At 42.1% G+C, this 25,280-nt stretch overlaps 1 protein-coding gene across 1 annotated transcript; it reads right to left on the reverse strand.

Annotated features, from left to right (window-relative positions):
- Positions 1-366: 366 nt before the first annotated feature.
- Positions 367-5,371, reverse strand: LOC113076903 (hyaluronan synthase 1-like). Its single transcript, XM_026249515.1, has 5 exons — positions 5,213-5,371; positions 4,224-4,946; positions 3,853-4,078; positions 3,262-3,394; positions 367-2,434 (listed from the first exon to the last, which is right to left on the reverse strand). The coding sequence occupies exons 2-5, from the start codon at positions 4,929-4,931 to the stop codon at positions 1,759-1,761; spliced, it is 1,743 nt and encodes a 580-aa protein (XP_026105300.1). The 5' UTR covers positions 4,932-4,946; positions 5,213-5,371; the 3' UTR covers positions 367-1,758.
- Positions 5,372-25,280: the final 19,909 nt, after the last annotated feature.

The raw sequence follows: 25,280 nt of genomic DNA on the forward strand, positions 1-25,280 counted from the left end.
TAAACAGTCTAAACATGTTACAACACTTTAACTTTTCTCATGAAATGTTTTGCATGAAGCAATTCCCCCCACCCACCCCCAAACGACAACCACCCTGCTCTCATTCAGCCTGTGTTAAATCATTTTAAATCATTTACTTTGGATTGAACATGCATACATTATCCCACAGGTTTTTTATGGCCAACCATAACTTATTTGTGGGCTGTTATCCTACAGTGTTATTGATTTTGCTGTAAATGACACCTAAACTGATTTATGTCACAATATTTACTTCTATGTTGTTTACATATTATTTTAAACAGATAATAATTCATGGTGAAATAGTTTTGTCAAATACCTGTTTGAAATAAATTTAGAACATTTTCTTTTAAAAACAATTTATTGAATCCCTTGTATTATTTAAATAACACACATTTGTAACTTCACATTTACACAATATTTGAAATGACGACATAAAATACCCTGTCAAGTTACATTAGAAAGCATTAAAATGTATTTTAAATCAATACACATCACAAAACACATTTAGAAATACCTGCACAGTTTTCTCATGAAATATTTGCCATATTTGTGTTAGTAGTCATTTTGATGATGACAGATGCTAAAATATCATCAACATCACATGATCAGTGCTGTATCTATTTATGTTCTACAAATAATGTGTTGTAACAGTATGTCTTATGGCGCTTTTCCACAGCGTGGTAAGACGTTTCCACTGCAGTTTATTACTACATTAGATTTGGCGGGATTGTTCACGTCGTTATAGTTGTGCCGCCTACTACTGCCACCAATCGTGAAAAACTTTGTAATTTCCACGTCGCCCCATCAAGCTCTCTCTGGATCCAGTCCTCTGCTATCAGAGAGAGGAATGTCTGTACTTCCTCAAGAGTCAACGAAACTGCCATTTTTGGGTTGTTAAAAAAGGAGCGCTCATTCAAAATAGTTGCTTTAGCTCCTTCGCTGGCTGTTCTGATTTCAATCTAGCACTTATTTTATGTTTGTATCGCAAGCATAGACTGTATCATAGACATATACACCAGTGTACATGTCTATGAGACTCTATAATAGGGCTATACAAATCTTGCCCTGGAGGGCCAATGCGGTGCAGAGTTTGGCTCCAACCCTAGTCAAACACACCTGAGCATGCTAATCAATGTTTTTGGGATCATTAGAAAATCACAGGCAGGTGACTTTGATCAGGGTTGGATCCAAACTCTGCACCGCATTGGCCCTTCAGGGCAAGATTTGAATAGCCATGCTCTATAAAAACAGGTCGCAAGTTCAGTGATGCAGGTAGTGACGATTCTCTCCTGCAAATCCATGATCAGTAGTGTTTACACATCATGTTTTGGTAACGGTTCATTTGGAACCCCAACCAAGGTGGTACTAAAAAAAGTACCAGGTACTGTAACCAGTGGAAATTCTCTCACTAATAATAACATATTTGTATTATTTGGGTTCAATGCTATGTTTGTTGAATTAAAAAACCTACAGCATCAATTTTGACTCTGTATGCATGCTTTCTGCACATTTCATGTAGTCATTATATTTGATAAAGACTGGTTGTTTCAAGTCATTCCCAATCTCTGAATACTTAGTGGACATCGTAAATTGCATACATTATGTGCAATATTAAAATAAATCATAAATACAATTGCAAGTTTAAAAACAGTCCATAAATAAAATTGCATGTAAACCATTTAGAAAAGAAAAAACAAGTGTTCTTTAATAAATAAAAAATGTGCCCAAATAATTGTCTTATACATTCACAGTGTAACTCTGTGAGCGTTTTCGGAATAATCTCCGAAACCACATCCAATAGAGGCAGATCATTACCAGCCAGTAGCACACATAAGCTGTAGCTCCAAATATCAAAAACTTGATCTCCTCTTTCTTTCCATCTGTTGTCCAGTCCATTTTGCTTTCCCTGTAGATTGTGTACACCAGGCCTCCCAACAAAATGGCAGCCCACACTGATAGAGGTACCAGGGGGATATAATTCCCCACCATTTTACGACGGCCCGATGTCCCCCAGCTGCTTTTGTTCATGGTGATAATGGCAAAGTATTTTGCAGGCAGGAGGCTAGTCATATAGAGGGCAGAGTATAAGGACATGAAGAGCATCACTGCTTTCTGTCGTAGGATGCAGGCATATGTTGCCTTTACCAGTCCAATCAACTGGATGCAGCACAAGACCCACAAAATGTCCCACAGAGTGCCTGTCCAGAAGAGCTTGATAATGGTGGCAGTGACAAAAAAAGGAAAGATGCCTGACACAATGGATTCATAGGTCATCCACAGGTGATGCTTGTGCCACCACATAGCATTATAGAGCCATTCACGAAAGTAGGATTTGGTCCAACGCGTCTGCTGATTGAGCCAGCGCAGAGACTGGGCAGGAGTCTCCGTGTAGCACTTTGAACGGGCAGTGTACCTTAAAGAAACAGAAACTCTGTCAAAACATGCCTGTTTATTAGAATTGATAAGTATTTGACAGAAAAAGGATCTCATGATTTATATGGTACCAATGCAGTCTAATGGTGTCAGACTATTTTCCACCATTTGACCAATTGGTTCTTGCTGTCATTCCCATTAAAGATCACATCATTTTTACAACTTTCAAAACTGTTCAACAAAGTTATTGTCTATTACAATTATTGATTTATTTTTCAGAAAGACGTTTTGTTAGCTGAACAATTGGTAAGTTAAATCACAGTCATGGCCTCTTTTTCATTCCTGTCAAAAAGTAAATATGGAGCTGAGCATTATGTTTTGGGGTAATTTGTACAATCTTATTCATACATTTATGTACAATCTGTTTATGCCCTGCTGATGGATAGGTATGGGGTGTGCCTTCGTGCTTATTTTTTTCTCTCTTAAAATGTTTCCATATAAATCTCATCGTACAAATCCGTGAAATTGCCACCTCATAAAATAGTTATGTTCTCTCATACTGACATAGAGATTGTGTTAATCACATCATGAAAGGTAGACTTCACAGACTTATGTTATTGAAAAAGTATCAATGTGAATCTGTTTGAACTTTCTTATCTGTTCTGTTTGCCATAATAATATCTTGATATTATCATGTTGACCCTCACATCACTACAGACAGTCCTGTTTTACTGAGCTGGGAACGGTTTGTAATGGTAGTGTGCCAAACAGTGCTCAAGTTGAACATTTCTGCCAAAAGATGGACAGCTACTCATTGTGTATTTAGCTTGTAAATAGCCAATTGTGAATCATACTGTCACTACTTACTTTGTAGCATAGCCCATGCTTAGCATTCGATTAGTGAGATGACGATCATCCCCGAAAGTACAGTGGGTGCCAAGAAATTTCTGGTTGTACCAGGATTCCAGAAACTGCTGCAGCAGGTCATTCCTATAAAGACCTGAAGGAAAGATCATGATACTCAGTTATTCCTACAGACGAAATGTTAAAACTCAAATCAGAGCCTGCTAGGGTAGATCAGATGAGAACCGAGCAATTCCAACATTTTTATCAGTGTTTCTCAACAACAGTGCTCTGAGTGAACCAAGATTTGAATTAATTTTTTTAAAAAAAAATATTTATTTTTTTACATATTAGAATGGAGCCAAATGTTTTAGTTTGCTTCATCAATGCCTAAATTCCATTTGGCTGTTGATTAATATAATCCAATAGCCTGTAGTGACATCCTTTGTAAAGTAATTTTATTTCCGAGGTAGTTCAAGTTATTGGATTAAATGTGTTTTGATTAAAAAAGTTGCACGGATGACTCAGTCAGCATTAAGACCAGAAATATGCATTTAGTACATAGGCTCAGATTTGATTTAATGCAGACTTTAGGTTGTTTAATTTCTGTATTACCTAAGGGGCCGCTGATACAGGAGACGCAGTCGAAGAAGGACTGGCAGGACCTCTCAATGTTAAATGCCATCCAGTAGCGCAGGCTGCTCATGAAGCTGATATAGGAGTCTTTGAGGTTAAGGATCATCACATCGCCTCCCACGGCGCCGTATTTCTGGTTGCTCTCCAGCACCTTGCAGAGCTCAGCTGTGGCCAGGGGATCTAATTTTGTGTCCGAATCACATACCTGATTAAACAGCAGAATAAAAAAAGAAAATTGATTATTCCCTGTATGAAGTTTTTTTTTACATACACACATTGCTTTTTTCTCTAACATTCAATGCTCAAATTTGTACTTAAATTAAACTTGTGTACTTGTCAGTATTACTCACCTGTATATAATCTACAGAGGATCCTAGTGCCTTGAATGCTGTATACATCACTTCCCTCTTTCCTCCCCATTTCTGCATGATGCACACACACTTCTTGGTCCTGATGAGTTCTTCAACCTCTAAGCGCTGAGTGTCTTCAAACATAACTCCGTCGACTGCTTCTGGAGCATAAGTTTCTGCTTCTGGAGCATCAGATTCAGCTGCATCCTTGTCTTGGCTAGTGGGGTTCCAGGAGTGATAGTTGTTTTGCCATATATAAGAGCCAGGATCCTGGTCTGCAAAGACCTCACAGAACATCTCCATCATGTAGCGGTCATCATCTGAGTTCCCATCCACCACCATGATGATGCGTAGCAGCTCAGATGGGTACTGCAGCGCCCGTACTGACTGAAGGCACTCACGAAGATAAGCAGGGTCCTCCTGATAGGCTGATATAGTAAAGCCGATGGTTTTTGTGTAAGAGCATGGTTTGCGTCTGGCATTCATGCGTCTATGCTCCACAAAGGCAAAGAAGCTCTGAATTAGGACATGGAGGCTGAGCAGCACTCCATAGAAACCTAATGAAATGATGTTGTATGGAGATGTGGCTATCTGGAAACCATCGATGTATGCCCATAACATCACCCCAAGTACCAGAAGAGCAAAGAGAAATGTGAGAATGGCCCGGACCAGAGAGCCAAATCTCCTTAATACTGGCTTGATATCCATTTTATAATGAAAATGCTAGAAGCAAGGGGGGGGGTTAGAAAAAAAGAAAAATTAATTTGTAATAATCATCATCATCAAAAACGATGGAAGGTCAATATACCTTGTAATCACAGTGATGTAATGCTTTAGTCCAAATATTAACTAATATTGCACCAATATTGCAAATGAAATTAATGTACATATTATGTATTATATATGATTATACATAAATACAAGCAAAACATTTGAAATAAATATATTCATATAAATAGATTTAAATGAATCTGATGATATTAACATACCTATTCAATCGAACCAATCTTTACGCAGGTTCATTCACTCCTTCTTTGACCTGCTCTCCTCCTGAACTAACTGGACAGTCAACTCCTAAAATCTCATAGTCTGGCTCAGGGAACATTCCTTCTGTAGATGTGTAATGAGCTCCAAATGTGCCTGAGCTCAGATGACGCCCCACTCACAGGACTTCCATCCGTGACTCACACACTCGACGTCAAAACTCAGAACTCCTCTTTCTGAAATTCTGAGGTACTGGGTGTCCTCCAAAAAGGTTAGGAGATTGTAAACAAAAACTGTTTAACATGAAACAGTACACATGTTAATGCTATAAAAGTGTGCACATTGAGAGAATTAAACAGCAGATGTTTCTATTACCAACTTCTTTAAATTGAGCAAATGCTGCTGTGACGAGTGGGGTGGGGGCGAGAGCCGTGGGAATGGAGCGAGGCCGGTGGAGTAATTGGGAAATGAGCGACACCTGCGACACTCACCGGTCTCGAGTCCCACGGAGGAGATCAGAAGGATACAAAAGAGGAGCGACGACAGTGAAGGACGAGAGAGGACCAGGCCTGGGCTTTATTTGTGTTTGGTCTTTGTTTGTGCGCCACAGTCGTCTGCGAGAGGCTGTCACACTGTTTTGTGTTTATTTTATCCTTAAAGTTTCATTTAAATGTCTGTCGGTTCCCGCCTCCTTCTCCCCATGATTGTGAAGTTTTATACCGTTACACTGGTGCCGAAACCTGTGAAGGAAGGAGGGACGCGCTGCCGAAGATCCCTCGCCGCTGGGTTGAATCCACGGTGCCATCGAGCAGGGCGTAGCAGTCTGGCGCCAGGGATGCTTGAGGCGGTGGGCTAGAGTGAGCTGCCGGGGACGGACGAACAAAGGAGTCGGCACTGTTCGCCGGGGGCCGGAGCCTGCTGTCATCCTCCAAAATGGGGAGTAGCAGGGAACGGGGGACTCCTGCTGGCTGCCCGAACATGGAGGATACGTTGCCGTCCACTGGGCGGTGGAGGTGTCTTTCCGTCCAACGAGGGCAATCCAGTGCCTGTGGGAATGGAGCGAGGACGGTGGAGTGATTGGGAAATGAGCAACACCTGCTCGAACTCACTGGTCTTGCATCCCACACAGGAGATCGTAAGGATATAAAAGAGGAGCGATGACACTGAAGGACGAGAGAGGACCAGGCACCTGGACTTGTGTTTGGTTTTTGTTTGTGGGCGTCAGTTGTCCACGAGGGGCTATCGCGCTCTTTTGTGTTTATTTTATCATTGAAGTTTCATTTAAATGTCTGCCGGTTCCCGCCTCCTTCTTACAGCTGCTAATACACATACATTTGTTAATAAAATTAATAAAACAAAAACATCCATGTTTTCATGTTAGTGAATGAAAGGAAACAATCCACTCGCATGCCTCTGTCCAATGATGGTGCATCTCGGGCCAATGACATCACTTCCAGGGAGGCATTACCAGGCCTGTTGTACATGCCCCCTTCCCTTGACTCCACCTCCATGTCAACACAGTGCCAGAAAGGGAGACACAGAGAAACGTGAAGCACAAAAAGAAAAACAGTACTGCAAGTTTAAACTAGACTGAAACGCAAATTAAAAGCAGTAATGCAAATACTAAATACTCTCTTTTTTTTTTTTGGCAAAACATTTTTTTTTTTTTGGCAAAACATTTTTTTTTTTTTTGGCAAAACATTTTTTTTTCTATCAATAATTATTATTTTTTTTTTGCAATTCTTTATTTTTGTTTGCAAAAAGCACATTTATAGTTTCTCAATACTTTCATTTTTGTTTGCAAAACTTAATTTTCTTCTGCAATATTTCAATACTTTTGCAAGCATTTGTGGCCTTGTTTTGACTCCATATAGCTGCTTCTGAAATTAGTTTTTATTAAGGTATTGTTTTCCTGTAACACCATGTTATACCAGCAGAGGGCAGCACCGCATTATCGACCAGTGACTCGGTCGCCCCTCTCGTTCTAAATGCGTCTGTACAGGTACATCTACATAAATTAGAATGTCGTGGAAAAGTTCATTTATTTCAGTAATTCAACTCAAATTATGAAACTTGTGTATTAAATAAATAGTAGTGCACACAGAAGTAGTTTAAGTCTTTGGTTCTTTTAATTGTGATTATTTTGGCTCGCATAAAACAAAAACACACCAATCTCAACAAATTAGAATACTTCATAAGACCAATAATAATAATAATAATAAAAACACTTTTAGTGAATTGTTGTCCTGCTGGAAAGTATGTTCATTTACTTTGCATGTACTTAATATTTGGTAGGGACTCCTTTTGCTTTAATTACTGCCTCAAATTCGGCGTGGCATGGAGGTGATCAGTTTGTGGCACTGATGAGGTGGTGTGGAAGCCCAGGTTTTTTTGACAGTGGCCTTCAGATCATCTGCATTGTTTGGTCTCTTGCTTCTCATCTTCCTCTTGACATTACCCCATCGATTCACTATGGGGTTCAGGTCTGGTGAGTTTGCTGTCCAGTCAAGCACACCAACACCATGGTCATTTAACCCAGCTTCTTTGGCAATGAATGTTTGTGGCTTACCCTCCTTGTGGAGGGTGTCAATGATCGTCTTCTGGACAACTGTCAGATCAGAAGTCTTCCCCATGATTGTGTAGCCTAGTGAACCAAACTAAGAGACCTTTTTGAAGGTTCAGGAATCCTTTACAGGTGTTTTGAGTTGATTAGCTGATTGTCATGTCACCATATTCTTATTTGTCTAGATGAATTGGTGGGTTTTTGTTAAATGTGAGCCAAAATCATCACAATTAAAAGAACCAAAGACAACTACTTCAGTCTGTGTGCATTGAATTTATTTAATATACAAGTTTCAATCTGAGTTGAATTACTGAAATAAATGTAATAAATAAATTTCCATGACATTCTAATTTATTGAGATGCACCTGTATGTGTAAGTGAACAAAATTTTTACATACAAATCAATATAAAATAAATGGAACAATTTTATCTGGCTATTAAAAGGTTGGTTCATCCAAAAATTAAAATGATGTTATTAATAACTCACCCTCATGTCGTTCCAAACCAGTAAGACCTCCATTTATCTTCGGAACATAGTTTTGTTATGATCGGAGACCCAGGGAAACACAGGAGACAAAAGATCCAATCGCAGTGTGGGTTTTAATGGGTTTTAATTCCAAATCAGAAATCAACAAGCAGGGGTCAAAACCATAAATCCAAACAGTACACTGGCTGAACTGCTGTGAAGAGAGAACTGAAGATGAACACGGAGCCGAGCCAGATAATGAGTTCTCTCTTCACAGCAGTTCAGTCAGTGTACTGTTTGAGTAAATGAATTACTCCAGAATATTGGTTTGTTTGAACTCAGAGGGAGTGTCAGCCACATTAAAAAAGTTAACAGCTTAAGTCATTTGTGTGTTAATGCTTATTGGAGATGCAAACCGTTTAAAACGATTCAGTTCGATTTGGTGAACTGGTTCAAAAAGATCCGGTTACATCGAATGATTCATTCGCGAATCGGATATGAAAAACTGCTTTGTTTTGAACTCTCTCACAACAGACACGGAAGAGAAGACTGATGAATAAAGTCATAGTTTTGATATTTTTAGACCAAAATGTATTTTCGATGCTTCAAAAAATTCTAACTGACCCTCTGATGTCACATGGACTACTTTGATGATGTTTTTCTTACCTTTCTGGACATGGACAGTATACCATACACACAGCTTCAATGGAGGGTCGAGAGCTCTCGGACTAAATCCAGTATGACCTCCATTTATCTTCTGAACACAGTTTAAGATATTTTCTTAAACTGTGTTCAGAAGATAAATGGAGGTCTTACTGGTTTGGAACGACATGAGGGTTATTAATGACATAATTTTCACTTTTGGGTGAACTAACGCTTTAAGCTAGGTCTAATATTAAACTTAAGTTAGTAAAGAAAAAAAATGTAATACATATTTCTCTATCAAATTACATGTCGTTTTGAAACACCTTCGGTTTACATATCACAGCTGATTCAGTGTAATATCTAAATATATGGGGATTACATTTATATTATTTTTGTTTTGATCATATATATATATATATACACACACACACACACAGTATAAATAAAGCATTAACAGCAGTACAAACTGATGGAAATATCTATGAACTTTTAAAATATTCAGCTAAGCTAGTTGTTTTTATTGTTGGATTTTATTAAATTTTAATATTAGGAATGTTAGTGAGAAGAAGATAAATTAAAAACTTTTACATATCAGTCTGCATTAGTGATGGACATCGGTTATGATCATCTTTATTATGTCTTCTGAATAAAACAGCTCCCTCCTCAGTGTAATGAGAAATGGTGTTTTAATTTGTGGACTACTGTTTTATTAGTGAGTTATATCTGTGAGGATCACTTCTACTGCTGGAATCAGGATTTATACGGCAACAAGAGGATGCGCTGAGGACTCCCTCTTTAAGGCCTTAAATGGGTCAGATGTTGCTAAAAAGAACATTATTTTGTGTATTTGGTGTAATGAAATGTGTTTATGTGGTTTAGGGCAAAAAAAAAAGACATTATTTTTCACATACTGTACATTATTGCTTCTGCCTTCTGACACACATCGCTTTTACAAAGCTCATCGGTCTGAAAAGCGAGGACTTCTCTGATTGGCAAGCTGTAAATGTGCTGTAAATTGGAAGAAATACCTCAAGTGTGTCGGAAATGTTATGCCCCTCAACATACTGTGATTATGTGTGTCCCGGCACGACAAGACAAAAACAATAAAAATCCATTACAAATGAGACATTTGTTGCATCTATTAGGGACATAAATACTGATTATAAGGGCATGGACAAGTCTTAAATTTTATAAAGAATCTCCTTGGATTTGAGACTTTAGTCTTTGCAACTTTACAGTTCCCTTTCAGTCGGTCACGTTCGACGTTACGAATGGGGATCTCGCCCGAGAGCCCAATCACCTTCGAGTGGTACAAAACGAGCCAATGGTACACAAAGTACCTTGGTCTGCGGAATTTGCATTGCGAGCTCTGCCCCGCAGAGCGGGTATATAAGGAGCAACGCGAGCAACTCCCATTCAAGCTTTCGCTTCGGAGCCGAGCACATCGCTTGCTGCAATCCCTGGAGTGTTTACAAGCAAGAGCTGGTGTTGGTGTGACGGTGCGATTCAGCGGTTCGTCTGGGTTTCCTGCGACAGCTCCCGCGTTCCCCTGAGCGCTTCAACACCTCTAAAAGAGACAAATTTCTCTCACAAAAGAGATACGGGCCGATTTGCGTTTTTTTCAAGATGTCATTTCGCCTGTGTGTTTCTGGGTGCGGTCGATATATCGCTCCTCGTGACGGTCACGATCGTTGTGTCACGTGTCTGGGCTTCCAGCACGCTGAGACTGCGTTCGTGGATGGCTCATGTTCTCATTGCGGGGACATGACCATCTCGGCGTTGCGATCGAGACTCGATTTCCTTAAAAGGTATAGAGTCCCCTCTGCCACACCCCATTCTAGCTCTTCTTCTCGTAAGAGGGCTACTTCGGCTGGTGGCCAGGGTGATCTGAGGGTTACCGTGTGGGCTTCCCCGACGAGCGAACCTCCTCGGGCCACACCCCCCTCACATACGCCGCAGCCGGTCGAGTTCCCGGATGAGTTTGCTGCACCCTCTCAGGCTCCTGACATCTCATTCGGGGCTCGCGAAGAGGACCGTATGTCGATCACCGCATCACAAGGCGGGCTTGAGTCCTCGGGAGATGAGGGTTCGGCTGCGTTGCCTCGGGAGTGCCAGCGTTGTCCGAGTCCGATCCCGAGCTGACGGCCGTGCTTTCCCGGGCAGCGGAGAGCATCTGGCTTGAGTGGAATCCTCCACCCTGTCCCGAGCGCTCGAGGCTGGATGATTGGTTCCTGGGGGCTGCTCATGCGGATCGTCAGCACCCCCCTCTGGTTCCTTTCTTCCCGGAAGTGGACCAGGAAGTAACTAGTTCATGGAAGGCACCTTTAACTGCCCAAAACCGTTCTGGTTCTTCCTCCGCCTTCACTGCTCTCGATGGCGGGGCGGCCAAGGGGTATGCTGGGATTCCCCCGTTTTGTTGCGGTGCAACTGTGTCCACAGAGCGCCTCCGCTTGGCGTGGTGGTTCCAAGCTGCCCTCCAAGGCCTGTAAGTTCTCATCCACGCTTGTGGCCAAGGCTTACAGAGCTGCGGGCCAGGCCGCTTCTGCCCTGCATGCCATGGCCTCACTTCAGGTCTATCAGGCCAAGCTGCTCCGGCAGCTGCATGAGGGCGGTGCTGACCCGGGTGTTTTGCAGGAGGCGCGCACTGCTACCGACCTCGCTCTCCGGGCGACGAAGGTCACTGCGCGCTCCTTGGGTCACCCGGCGTTCCTGAGACGGGCAACCTGGAGTTGGAGATGTCAGCTCATCAGGAGATGGTAGCAGGACCATCCCTTCCCCCGGAGGAGGGCCGGGGGAGAATCCTTTGTTCTCGTTTTATTTTTGTTCCGCCACTGGCCCTGCGGCCGGTGGTACCCAAACCTTCACTAAAAGAGCTGTTTCCTCTACCTCCGGGTCCCAAGAGGCCACGAACGACAGCTGGCGACGTGCTTCCTCGCCGCTCTCGTTCTCCTCTCCCCTTGCCAGTTTCCACACAACGACGGCTTAAGAACGTTTCGCCTTCTCATGCCCTCTTTGCCACTTGGAGTCAGACGAGTGCCCGCACTCCGCCCCCGCTAAGGGACGCTATGCCTCCCATGCCGGGGCTGTCTGCTCCACCACGCTGCCCCACTGTGGGTATGCCTGTAGTCCCCTTGACCCCGCTGGTTTGGTTCCTGGGAGCCTGGCTAGAGCTCCCCAGGCCTTCCCGCTGGCTCATCCAGACACTCAGGCTCGGCTACGCGATGCAGTTCGCTCGGCGTCCCCCCAGGTTTCAGGGTGTCCACGCGACGATGGTGGGCAAAGATGCCCCTGTCATGCGCGCGGAGGTCGCGACCCTGCTGGCAAAGGGCGCGATAGAGCCGGTCCCTCCAGCTGACATGAAGTCCGGCTTTTACAGCCCTTACTTCATAGTACCCAAGAAGACAGGTGGGTTACGGCCAATCCTGGACCTGCATGCCTTGAACCGAGCTCTGCACAGACTCCCGTTCAAGATGCTAAAGCCCAAGCGCATTTTCGAATGCATTCGTCCGATGGATTAGTTTGCAGCGATCGACCTGAAGGACGCGTACTTTCATGTCTCCATTCTTCCTCGACACAGACCGTTTCTTCGGTTTGCTTTCGAGGGGCAGGCATATCAGTACAAGGTTCTCCCATTCGGGTTGGCCCTGTCTCCCCGCGTCTTTACGAAGGTCGCGGAGGGAGCCCTGGCTCCTCTCAGGGAACAAGGTGTCCGTATCCTCAACTACCTCGACAACTGGCTGATCCTAGCTCACCCTTGAGAGCGGTTGTTCGAGCACAGGGATCTGGTGCTCAGACACCTCGCCCGACTGGGTCTTCAGGTCAACTGGGAAAAGAGCCAAATCTCTCCCCTGTGCAGAGGATCTCTTTTCTCAGTATGGAAATAGACTCGGTCGCCATGTTCGCCCAGCTTACAAACGAGCGCGCGCAGTCACTGCTGAATTGCCTGAGACAATTCGAGGGCAAGAGAGCGGTTCCACTGAAACCATTTCAGAGACTCCTGGGGCATATGGCGTCCGCGGCGGCAGTCATACCACTCGGGCTACTCCATATGAGAACGCTTCAGCACTGGCTTCACGACCGAGTCCCGAGATGGGCATGGCAACAGGGCACGCTCTGAGTGACCATCACTCTGGCCTGCCGCCGATACTACACCCCGTGGTTGGACCCCTCGTTTCTATGGGCCGGTGTGCCCCTAGAACCGGTGTCCAGACATGTTGTTGTGTCAACAGATGCCTCTGCCACGGGCTGGGGTGCCATGTGCAACGGGCATGCTGCGTCAGGCTCCTGGACAGGACCCCGACTTCAGTGGCATGTCAATTGCCTCGAGTTGCTAGCAGTACGTCTTGCTCTGCACCACTTCAGGGCCCTGCTGAAGGACGAGCATGTTCTGGTCCGTACGGACAAGACTGCGACCGTAGCGTACATCAACCGTCAGGGTGGTCTACGCTCCCGCCGCATGTCGCAACTCGCTTGCCATCTCCTCCTGTGGAGTCACAAGCATCTGAGGTTGCTTCGTGCCATTCACATTCCGGGCAGGCTCAATCGTGCAGCCAACGAGCTCTCACGACAGCAGTCTCGCCCCGGGGAATGGAGACTCCACCCCCAGTCGATTCAGCTGATTTGGGAAAAGTTCAGAGACGCTCAAGTAGACCTGTATGCCTCTCCAGAAAATTCCCACTGCCAGTTGTTTTACTCCCTGACCGAGGGCACCCTCAGCACGGATGCCCTGGCACACAGCTGGCCACTGGGCCTGCGCAAGTATGCGTTTCCCCCAGTGAGCCTTCTTGCACAGACGTTGTGCAAGATCAGGGAGGACGAGGAGCAGGTCCTCATGGTTGCGCCTTTTTGGCCCGGCCGGACCTGGTTCCCCGAATTTGTACTCCTCACGACAGCCCCTCCCTTGGCCAATTCCTCTGAGGAAGGACCTTCTTTCTCAGAGACGGGGCACCCTCTGGCACCCACGTCCCGATCTATGGAACCTATATGTGTGGGTTCTGGACGGGTCACGGAAGGTTTAGGTACCTTGCCACCACAGGTGGTAGCTACCATCACTTCAGCTAGAGCCATGTCCACCAGACATGCCTATGTTTTGAAGTGGAACCTCTTCATCACTTGGTGTTCTTCACTGCGTGAGGACCCCTGGAATTGCCCGATTGGGTCAGTGCTTTCCTTTCTTCAGGAGGGGTTGGAACAAAGGCTGTCTCCTTCCACCCTCAAGGTCTATGTGGCTGCCATTTTGGCTCACCATGACCCGGTTGAAGGTAAGTCTCTTGGAAGGCACGATCTGATCATCAGGTTCCTGAGAGGAGCAAGGAGGCTCAATCCGCCTCGCCCTCAGCAAGTCCCCTCTTGGGACCTCGCAGTGGTTCTATCAGCACTGCAGAGAGCTCCCTTCGAACCCTTGCTTTCAGTAGAGCTAAAGTCTTTATCTTTGAAAACTGTGCTCCTGACGGCTTTGGCTTCGGTGAAGAGGGTCGGGGACCTGTAGGCATTTTCAGTTGACGAAGCGTGCCTGGAATTCGGGCCGGCTAACTCTCACGTTATCTTGAGACCCCGGCCTGGGCACGTGCCCAAAGTTCCCACCACTCCTTTTAGGGATCAGGTGGTGAACTTGCAAGCACTGCCCCTGGAGGAGGCAGACCCAGCCCTGGCGCTGCTCTGTCCAGTACGTGCGGTCCACACCTACGTGGACAGAACTCGGTGCCTTAGGACCTCAGACCAGCTCTTTGTCTGTTACGGAGGCCAGCAGAAGGGAAAGGCTGTCTCCAAGCAGAGGTTATCCCACTGGATAGTGGATGCTAATGTCCTGGCTTATCAGGCTCGAGACCTGCCATGCCCCCTAGGGGTGAGAGCTCACTCAACTAGGAGCGTAGCTCCCTCCTGGGTGCTGGCGCATGGTGCCTCGCTAGCAGACATCTGTAGAGCTGCGGGCTGGGCGACACCTAACACATTTGCGAGATTTTATAATCTCTGTGTAGAGCCCGTGTCCTCCCAGGTACTCGCCCCTTCGGGCCAGTAAGGACTTGCCCTTTGGTCAGCCATGTGTGGGACTAGCTGCCTCCATGTGTCGTGATTCCCCTTTCTGGGTAATCCCACGTGTGTATGTCCACAGTAAGTCTCCCCACAGCATGTTGCGTTTTGTAAGGGACCCCATTCGTAACGTCAAACGTGACCAAGTGAAAGGGAACATCTTGGTTACGTATGTAACCCTCGTTCCCTGAAGGAGGGAACGGAGACGTTACGTCCCCTTGCCACATCGCTGTTCCGCTGAACGGCCGGGTCACTGGCTCGGCTCCTCAACGAAGACTTGAATGCGAGTTGCTCGCGTTGCTCCTTATACACCCGCTCTGCGGCGCGGAGCTCGCGATGCAAATTCCGCAGACCAAGGTACTTTGTGTACCATTGGCTCGTTTTGTACCCCTCAAAGGTGATTGGGCTTTCGGGCGAGATCCCCATTCGTAACGTCTCCGTTCCCTCCTTCAGGGAATGAGGGTTACATATGTAACCAAGACGATCTTTATTAAGAGCTTGTAACATTCCAAAGAGAAAGGAAAACTTAAAATTGCAACATATAACCTCTTCAAAGGAACGGACCACTATTTAGAACATTTTCCAACTCCCCTAGAGTGAAACCGTGTGAGCTAACTTCCAACGATAGCCTATTTTTAGGTGCTGTGTAATATCATTGTGCCTGCTGCACCCGTTGTACAACAGCAAAGTTCTGTTATTATTACACCAGAATGAGAGTATATTTCCTAGCGATATCGGCCCTATTTTTGAGTTAGAAGCTAATGGTCTAATCAGATTCAATGATCTATGTTAAGCTACAGTGAATGTGCTACCGCCAAACCCAAGAGATTGGCAGAATGGATTTGAAAATGGTAAAACTAAACTGTTTAACTCTAGAGGGAGTTGGAAATAAATAAAAAATCGTGGGGTGTGCCTTTAAGGCACACTGCTTACAATCTACTGAACCTAAAGAGGAATCACTATTTATCTAACAACACATATGTGCCATTATGTATATAGAATGCGGTATATAGTCCATTTGCAATTAGTGGTTCAACTGTAACATTATGAAGCGACAAGAATCCTTTTTGTACACTAAGAAAAAAAAAACTTGATTCAACTATTCAAAACAATTCACCTTTGGTGTGGCTGACACAGAAGAGTGTACGCTGCCTGCATTCAACTCATATTCTACAAAAAATGGCGCTATGATCTGGACTTTGACAGTGTAAATTACTTGGCAGTGAATGGTGTAATTTACTTGACAGCCATTAAGCCACAAGCCTCACGGTTTTCATCCAAAATATATAAAACTGTGTTCTGAAGACAAACAAAGCTTTTACAGGTTTGGAACGACATGGGGGTAAGTGATTAATGACAAAATTCACATTTTGGGGAGGAGTAACCTTATAAGTTGTTATTTGCTCTGACATTTTATCAAGCCTCATAAGCCTTAAAAATTTTACATCTGACTCAAGATGAGTTGGCAAAAATCCTTTGAAGAATAATTGTATGTCCCTCTAGGAAAGCTTAAATAAAGGGGTTAATTAAAAAGACATACATGGCAAGAGCTGTGGGCATTGGAAGAAAAGGGAAGATACATATATGAAACAAATAACGAAGGAAGTTTGAAAAATCTGTGGCTAAATAAAGCTGCGGTAGGGAACTTTTGACGCTCTAGCGGTTAATAAACAGAACTGCATGCGTCTTGCGGAAGAACATCGTAGCCGGAACTACTTCTCTCTGTTTATGTCTGTGAAGAATCACAAAGGTACTGGGTTACTCCGCCGCGGTATCCCCGAAGCAATCTAAAATAGTCCGAATATAAACACTTATTATAAGTGCACCCTAGTGATTCAGGACAAGCCAAAAACACGGTTTGGAAAATGGATTCATGGTGTACTCGCTTATTATATACATGTTTCTACATTTTGAACACAAACAAAGTTACGGACCGCAGCTCTGATTGGTTGTTTTTTACCGGGAGTGATGGAGTTTCTGCAAATGGCAATAGGACCACTGGGAGGAGCCAGAGGAGCTTGATTTTTTTCACAGATTATCTGTCTCATATTCTACTGTCAGGACATAATGACAGGTTTAATAAATATGTAAAAAAATATTTTTTTAAAAAAAAGTTCCTTACAGCACCTATAAGGGATGACACAAGTTCACAATTTCGTTTTGGAATTTTTTTTATTTATAAATTAACAGAATACAAGATTGTACCAAAAATTTGGATTACCAGAAACAGTTGTACCAGATACATGTTCTCAAATGTAAAATGTGCTGGTTATTGTGAAGAAAGGTATCATCTCTAAAAGAGGAAGTTAAAGCTATGAGGGGAAAAAAATAAATTAACATTAAAAACCTACTGATTAATAATTCAACAATAACAATTAGAATATCTTAAGAAAACAATATTAATTAGAAGAATTTAGTTTTTTTTTATAATTTTGTAGCGTATCAGACCTGAACCAGACAAATGAAAGAGTCGATCAGGACTGTGGTTGAAACACGAGCCAAATTCCTCAGAAAGGCAACAGGAAGTCATGAATCATTCCATGCCACAAGTCAGAAACAAGTTAACCAACTCTTTCACAGAACAGCTTTCGACATTAACACCACTAGAACAATTATTGACAGTTTCAATTCGTAGAAGAGAAATAATTGAGTTGCAATGCCAGACATCACATGTATACCCATGAGAGTTATACACAATATCCTTAAACACTTTCCCCACCTAGCAGAACCAGACTGAAATTCCTAAGGGGGGCCTTTTAACCTATGGTCTCCACAGAAATCTTCGTCAGAGAATGACACAGAAACTGTCTTTTCTAGATATAAAATGGACCAAAATGAACTCAAAATGACTTATAAATGAATATCAGTCCATCGCTGTTTGAATCTGTTTGCTTGAAACAGTTCTTACCATCAGTTATTTGTCAAATGTATCATATTCTTGTTATAGGAACCATGTCCAAAATTATACCCTCGCAGGGCGCCTCAGTGATCAGCAGTTAAACAGTGATTCTGTTCAAATTCCCTTTAAAATCTAAAATGATTCCCTTTGAGCTAAATTGACCTTGTTTCCCTTATAATTTTTTATAAATTTTTTATCAACGTTTCACACTCCACCCCAGTAGGTGGTGGAAATGCACCAAAGCTGGCTTGCAAACCACCGGAAAATCCAAAAGAAGAAGAGTAAGAAGAGATAATGGGAAAATTCCAAATGGAAGTGAGCATCTATGCCCCAATCTATACTTTCATGTTTTCGGACATGAAAGCATTTGTTATCTTTTGTTTTGGTGTAAATTAATTACTAAATGCTAAATTGACAAAAATGTCAGCCACAGGAAGACTAGACTACTGTGTTTCATTGTATAGCATTAATAGAAAGCAAAATAATATAAAAATTGGTAATACAAAGTATTTTTACAAAACTAAGATTTATTAGTGTTTTTGTGCTGTGACAGTGAGGGCAGGAACATATGTGACTTATTAACGTATACTTACTACTAGACTGTCTTATTCTGGCATTTAATGCCAAGGAGGACTCTACAAGACTCTGAAGGACTGAACTAGGGAGAACACAGCCTTCTGTTTGAGAAGCACCCATTTATTCTGAAATGTTGCTCAAATGCGGTCACAAAAGAGATTGTTAAATGCCGTTTCAAAGTAAATTTAGGACATTTAGTTGCTGTCTTTTGTTTTATTTTTGTATTTTGCTATTTTAGTTACTGGCTGAAAAGGAGCTCAAGGTCTGTTAAATATATTTAAACATTTATATGGCATATTTTGTTTTTATGCTGATTTATGCTTGGCCTTTATGTGTTTGCATTATTAACTAAGTTGTTAATCATTGAGGTAAGTTTTAATTTTTCTAATTTTGTTATACCCAATTGTTTCTTTTCATTTCTGTGAATTTCTTGCAAATACTGATATTGTTTTGTTTGTTGTAGCTCTTATGGTGTTGTGGAGCCGAATAGGGTGTATTGTGTTCAGCACGGACAATAAATGAATGACGGGACAACACTAACCGTGCAAGAGCAAATTTCTTTATTTCAATGTGACTGCTACATTCACCAGAAGCACATGCTTCATGCTGTCTAAGTTCTGTGTAGCATGTGGCTGTGTTTTTCACCGACTGAACATTAAACATTAAAATTACATTAAAAAAAGTAACATTAAAATTATTGAAGATGAAAAATAGCTCAATTGCATACATCAATAACTCATTACAGGGCACTGTAATTTACTAATTAATATGTCAATATTCCATTCTTCATATCAATTATGGTGATATCTCTTACAGTAAATTAACGCAAATCAAACAGTGGTTTGTCCAGCAAACGGCCGTAAGATTAACTTATCAATTTTCAATAGTGTTATCACTTCTTATAATTCCAGGAAAAATATTCTCTGGCCATGAAAACATTATCCTATCATTATGATGAATTTAGTTGCTTAAAGTAAACAGCGTGTAGCTAAAGATCAGACACTTCATTGACTCGTAATGTGAGCTGTTCAGAGGCAATCATGAATATATATTGGTTTTTAATAATTGAACTAATAATACATCAAACTACAAATCACACAGAGTAAATATGCGTACGACAATACAGACAGTAAACTTTGTACAAGACATAACGGAATCCAAATAAGGAAGAGGGAGAGAGAGAGAATGAATGAGAGAGAAAGGGTGAGAGGGAGGTGAGAGAGAGAGAGCGTGATCACAGAATGAGCTCAGTTATGCAAACTCACAGACAGTAACCTTTGAAAGACAACAATGATTCAAATCATAGACAAACTTTAAGCAGCATTTAAATCTCCCTAGAAAAAGATACTTGCAAGTCTCCAGCGTGCGTGAGCGTAGTCTTTTGAGACCAGCGTGTGGGTTCTCTCGTGGTGCTGCTGCGGAATCGCACGGTATTTGAAAGGTCCAACAAAGCAGTGTTTCAGAATTCGTCTTCCTCGTGTGGAGAGGTGAATAGGCGAATAAACTTAGTAATGAAAAGAAACAAAAACAACGGAATGAGAACGGCTGTCCTCTCAGCCTCCGTGCTGAGAGGGACGACGATAGGAGAGTGGCCCAAGGCCGCTCAGAGGGACGAGCAGAAGCGACGAGGGTCGAAGCAGGAGAGAAGAGAGAGGGAGGAACTTCCTGTGTCAGCTCTTATGGCTTGAAATGGTTCACACATCTGTTCGCATGAAAAACCAATGAACGTCCGCGATCTGAAGCGGGAAAAAGTTCCTTTGTCTCTGTGGAAACACCCACTCTGACTTATAGCATTTCAGTAGTGATATTCTAGCAAGTTCGTGGACCCACTTTATATTAAGTGGCCTTAACTACTGTGTAATTACATTTTAATTAATAATTTAGTACAATGTACTTATTGTGTACATACTAGTGCTGTCAATCGATTAAAAAAAATTAACTAATTAATCGCACAATTTTTTAAAATTAATCGCGATTAATCGCGATTAATCGCAATTAAAAGACTGAAACTTTTTGGATATGTAAATGTAAAATGTAAATAATTAATGTAAACTCAAGATAAAGAAACTATTTAAATTCAAAATATGATTGTTTATTGGAATTTTTGTTTAACTTGTAACACAGATTTTCTCATGTAAACAACATACCTGCAATAAACCATCAATATCCTCCAAATTAACTGTTGGCTTGAAAGCCATATTTATTACAGAAATAAAAACACAGGCATGTAAGTACCATTTGAATTTCAAAACAATCAATGCCAATAAAAAACAAAAATGATTTCCATATTGAATTCTAAGTGGACTGCAAAGAAATTCCAAAGTATAGTCATTGCCAGTGCTTTAAGTGGGCCAGTATGCACCAGTACCGCCACTTCCAAATATAGCTCTTGAGCGTACCGCCACCTCTCCGTGCACCCAGAACGTGCTTGTAGCGTACCGGTACGCTCATTTGGACATCTGTTTTAACAGAGGTTTTAATCTTTTACCTGCACTGCCGATTTTCAGAGCGCCCTTCACAATGCAAGCTTCCTAATTCATCCCACCCAGAGCAGAAACTACATTACCCATTCACCCTTAAGTTATACAAGTGAATAGCGCATGTGTCGCTTTTCCCACTGTTAAGTGTCAACAACTCAACGTGGCCGGAGAAGGTGTGTGAAACTCGTTGTGAGTTATACTAAAGCAAAATCTTGAGTATTTATTGTCTGATAAACATTAAAAACTGTCTGCAGAGGTTCAGTCGTCCTGCAGCCCCCGCTGGCTGCTCATTGGCTGCAGCATCTTTTTTCTAAGTTCTAAAAAAATACCGTAGACGGCAAGGCACAAATTTAGATATTCATTTATCTAATTAATCTATAGCCTATGCACAAAGACAATATGATCTTTTTGTCCCCTTTTTGTTATAAAGCTTGATGAAGAGAGAGAGCGCAAGTTGCTGCAGCTGAGGAGGACAGTGATGCACGCGTACAGGAGTGATTGACAGTTCGCGGCACTGTGTACAAAAAATACTCTGCTACACAATTATTTCGTTATTTTCGTTTAAGCTTATTAACGTTAGCGTTACAGAAAGGTCTGATTTACGCACTGTTACAGTCATTGTTTTTTTTTTTTTTTTAAACAATGACATTTGAGTTCATGATTTTAATGTTGCTGTTTCTTGTGGCAGACTAAATGAAGAGTAATGTTTCTTGTGGCAGACTGAAGAGTAATCCGGCAGAGTTTTATACTGAAACTTTCCGTCTAAAAGTCCTTCCTTGGTCTTATCCATATTTCTTTGCACGTTGAACACACATGGCCACAACTGGAAATAAAAAAAACTGCAACCGCGTTAATTGCGTTATTTTTTTTTAACGCGTTAAATATTTCAAATTAATCGAATGCGTTAACGCGCTAATTTTGACAGCACTAGTACATACATGTTTTTACATTGTACTCATATTTAAAAAAAAACAGTCATGTAATTACATATGTATTAAATTTCTGTAATTACATTTAGAATTACACTGTTGACCCATACTTTACACCTTAACCCACCCTTAAACTTACCCATACCTCCAACCCTCTCCCTAACCTTACCCCTATCCCTCAGTAGCAGCAAAAGTGTTTTACAATACAATATGAACACAATTAGTACATTGTACTTATTTTTTTATGTAAGTACATAGTAGTTAAGGCCACCTAATATAAAGTGGGACCAAAAAGATATAAAAAATAACATATAGAAATGATCAAAACATGAAGTTACATTCAAATGCAGAATTACACACATTTAAAGTTTGATTAAACACACAATATAAACTGCAGATACTCCAATTTATATGGGGAAACATCTAATGCACCAAAAAGCAATACTTAATACATTGAGAATACATTTGAGTATATTTTACCATTCTCTTTCTAAAGCCCCTTTCACACTGCACGTCGGACCCACAATATTTCCAGAACATTGCCGGGTTGCCTTCTGTGTGAAAGCAACCACGTCCCGGAATTGATTACCGAATTGAACCCGGGTCGGGGACCTAGTGTCACAAACACAGCCTCTGTGGCTCTCTCCGATCACCACCAGAGGGAACCGTCACCTGAGTATTAACCTCCTTCAAACTACATTTCCCATACACCCCGTACCTGGGGCTGATTATCTGCACAAGTGTCGCTCATCTTCATCCCCTATTTAAGGAACTCACCCTGTTCACTCAAACGCGAAGTCTTGTTTTGCCCATGCAGACATTACCGAGCGTTTCCCCACTGTTGGATCTTCCGTGTATGACCTGGACTGATTATTGGACTCTGATTCTCTGCCGCCTGCCTTCTCGACCTCTGCCTTGTTCTCTCGCCTCTGCCTGCCAGCCGCCAGCCCTGATTCTACGCTCTGTCAAGGTTTATGATTCTGATTTGTCTACGTGGCATCTTACGCCCCTGATTGACCTGTTTCTGTTTACTCTGTGGATTATTGAAATAAAGCTGCTTATGGATCACAACGTCTCTGACTCAGCGTTACACCTAGTAACATTGCGGTAATCGATCCCGGGACGAGCGCTGTGTGAACAAAAGCCAGATCTAATTCCGTGTCGAAGTGATGACGCGCGTTATCGCGCGACTCTTTTCCTGGCTGTTTTGAAGAAAGATCAACATTAGCGACAAAAACATATGTGCAAACTGTAATAAAGCAGAGATCAGTTAGTTCCTCACTTTCCGCGCTGACACCGAGATCGTTTGCTTTCTTCAGTGAAAGTATAACGTGCCTAGCGTTGTCGACTCATACATTACACGTCACGCGCTGATGTCACATGTTGTTACGGGATCTTCAAGGGTTGTGTGTGAAAGCACGCACATATACCGGGTCATCACTGGCAGTGTGAAAGTGCCAAATCTAGCGACCAGGGAACAATTGCAGGAACACTTTACCCCTGTATTTGCCGGTATGGCAGTGTGAAAGGGGCTTAAGAGTTAGCTTTCCTGTCCTGTTTGTTAGCTCATAAAATTTTACGACCTTGTCAGGAGTAGGGTTACAGAATCATGACTCTATTTGAGAACCTTAAAATGAGGAGAAACATCTCCAATTTGCAAGTCAGCAAAATTATAATCCTCGCATAACAAGGATTAACCATTTTATGCAACGCATAAACATATTCAAAATACATATTATTAATAAAATGACAAAGGTAAAGAACTTTAAGAAAGGTTTGTTTGTGTGTGTGTGCTTATGTGTGTGTGTGTGTTGTGGAATGTGTTTCGTTTCTCCTTTGAGGCTGCTCACGGGTATCCCTGGACAGTCTCAATAGGTGTAATAACTGTCACCCACAGCAGATGTTACCGACTTCACGGCACCCCAAATGGTGAATTATGTTGTAAAACGAAGGTCCTTGTTTACTCACGTTCTGGTCTTTGAGTGCAGAATGTGTTAGAGTCAGGATTCATTAATATGGAACAGATGGAAATACCATCAGCTCATTAGTGTTACAATTTCAACTTGACTGAGTCTTTTTGGATGATGAACCATTTAAACTGTTCATCCAAAGAAGCATCAACATTCAGTCCTTTCTTCAAAAACTTTGCTTGCTTCTTGTTCTTCTTTTCCATGTACCAAGCAGATATGGTTCTGCTGTTGCAGCCAGTCTCTGATATTTTTGCAGAGGATCTGTGTCTCAGGGTCTCAGCAGCAGGGATATATTTAACTCTGTGTATGTGTGTGTGTGTGTGTTGCTGAAGGGATGGGTCCTGCCCTCTACTCTCTTCCTCTTTCTCTAGCTGACAACGCAAAATAAAACAAAGAAAGATAAAGAGAACAAAGTTAAATCCTAAATATTCTTATAATTCAATTTTTTTCTTTTCAGTTGAGCTGATCTGTCTCTTTCCCAAACATTGAACAGCTTTACTATCAAAATCAGAAGGCCCACGATTCTAGCCACTATAATTCATAAAGGTACCTTTTACTTTAGCGTGTTTAAACGTTTTAGGGTTCTCAAAACAGCACTACCTTTAGCGCAGACCCGCCACTTTAAACTGCTCCTATTCTTACAACTTATAACTTTCCCACACTTTTCTAAGTGCGGCTTTTTAGTGAATAGTCATGTTTGAGAGTTTAACCTGCCCCTTATAGCAGACTCGCCACATTCTACCACTTCTAATCACAGCTAATTTGCTAAATCGCATTACGGCTTATTCTCTAGAAAATTTGACTAAATGGCTTTTTACTCTAAAAGATCCACTTTTACCGCAACTTCATTCAAATATCTTGGAGGTCCACCGATCAGAACGACTCAATAAGTTACATCAAATTAAATTACTTAAATTTATATGTCTGACACATTTATTGGCAACACAACTGGTATTTTAAAATTACACAGTTCTTTTCAGCAGTTTTAGCCACCGTCTCAACATCACATATGTCATCAGGCAGACTTAGATTTATTTTTAGGAAAAAGAAAAATGTCTTACCTGATGAATCGTGATAATTGAGACAAACGTCTGAAATGGATATCCTGTTCTTTGACGCCAAATGTTGATCTAAAATCAGTCTTTGTCCCCTTACAATTCAATCACAATACCAGTTGCCTCGTCAGGCATAGGAGAGAAACTTGTTGTCTTTGCCAGCTGTATGTTCTTTTCTCCGTTTCTCAGTTTCTCTGAGGCTTTAACAGTGACCGTAGCTTATATACCACTGACCAAATTCCTTACAAGGTACAGAAACATGTTTGTTTGTTTAAAATAGAATGTATACTTCATGCTTACATCAGTTGGTATATTTATACATGCATTGGTGGAAAGAAAATGCCACCCTATGCATCAGTGGAACACATTACATGTACATACGTTCCTTCATGTACACATTCTGGTACGGTCAAAATTAGCTCATCTCCCTGTGTTTGTCATATGATCCTACATATTCATG

Source organism: Carassius auratus, unplaced genomic scaffold (genome assembly GCF_003368295.1).
Source record: "Carassius auratus strain Wakin unplaced genomic scaffold, ASM336829v1 scaf_tig00021405, whole genome shotgun sequence".
Lineage (NCBI taxonomy): Eukaryota > Metazoa > Chordata > Actinopteri > Cypriniformes > Cyprinidae > Carassius > Carassius auratus.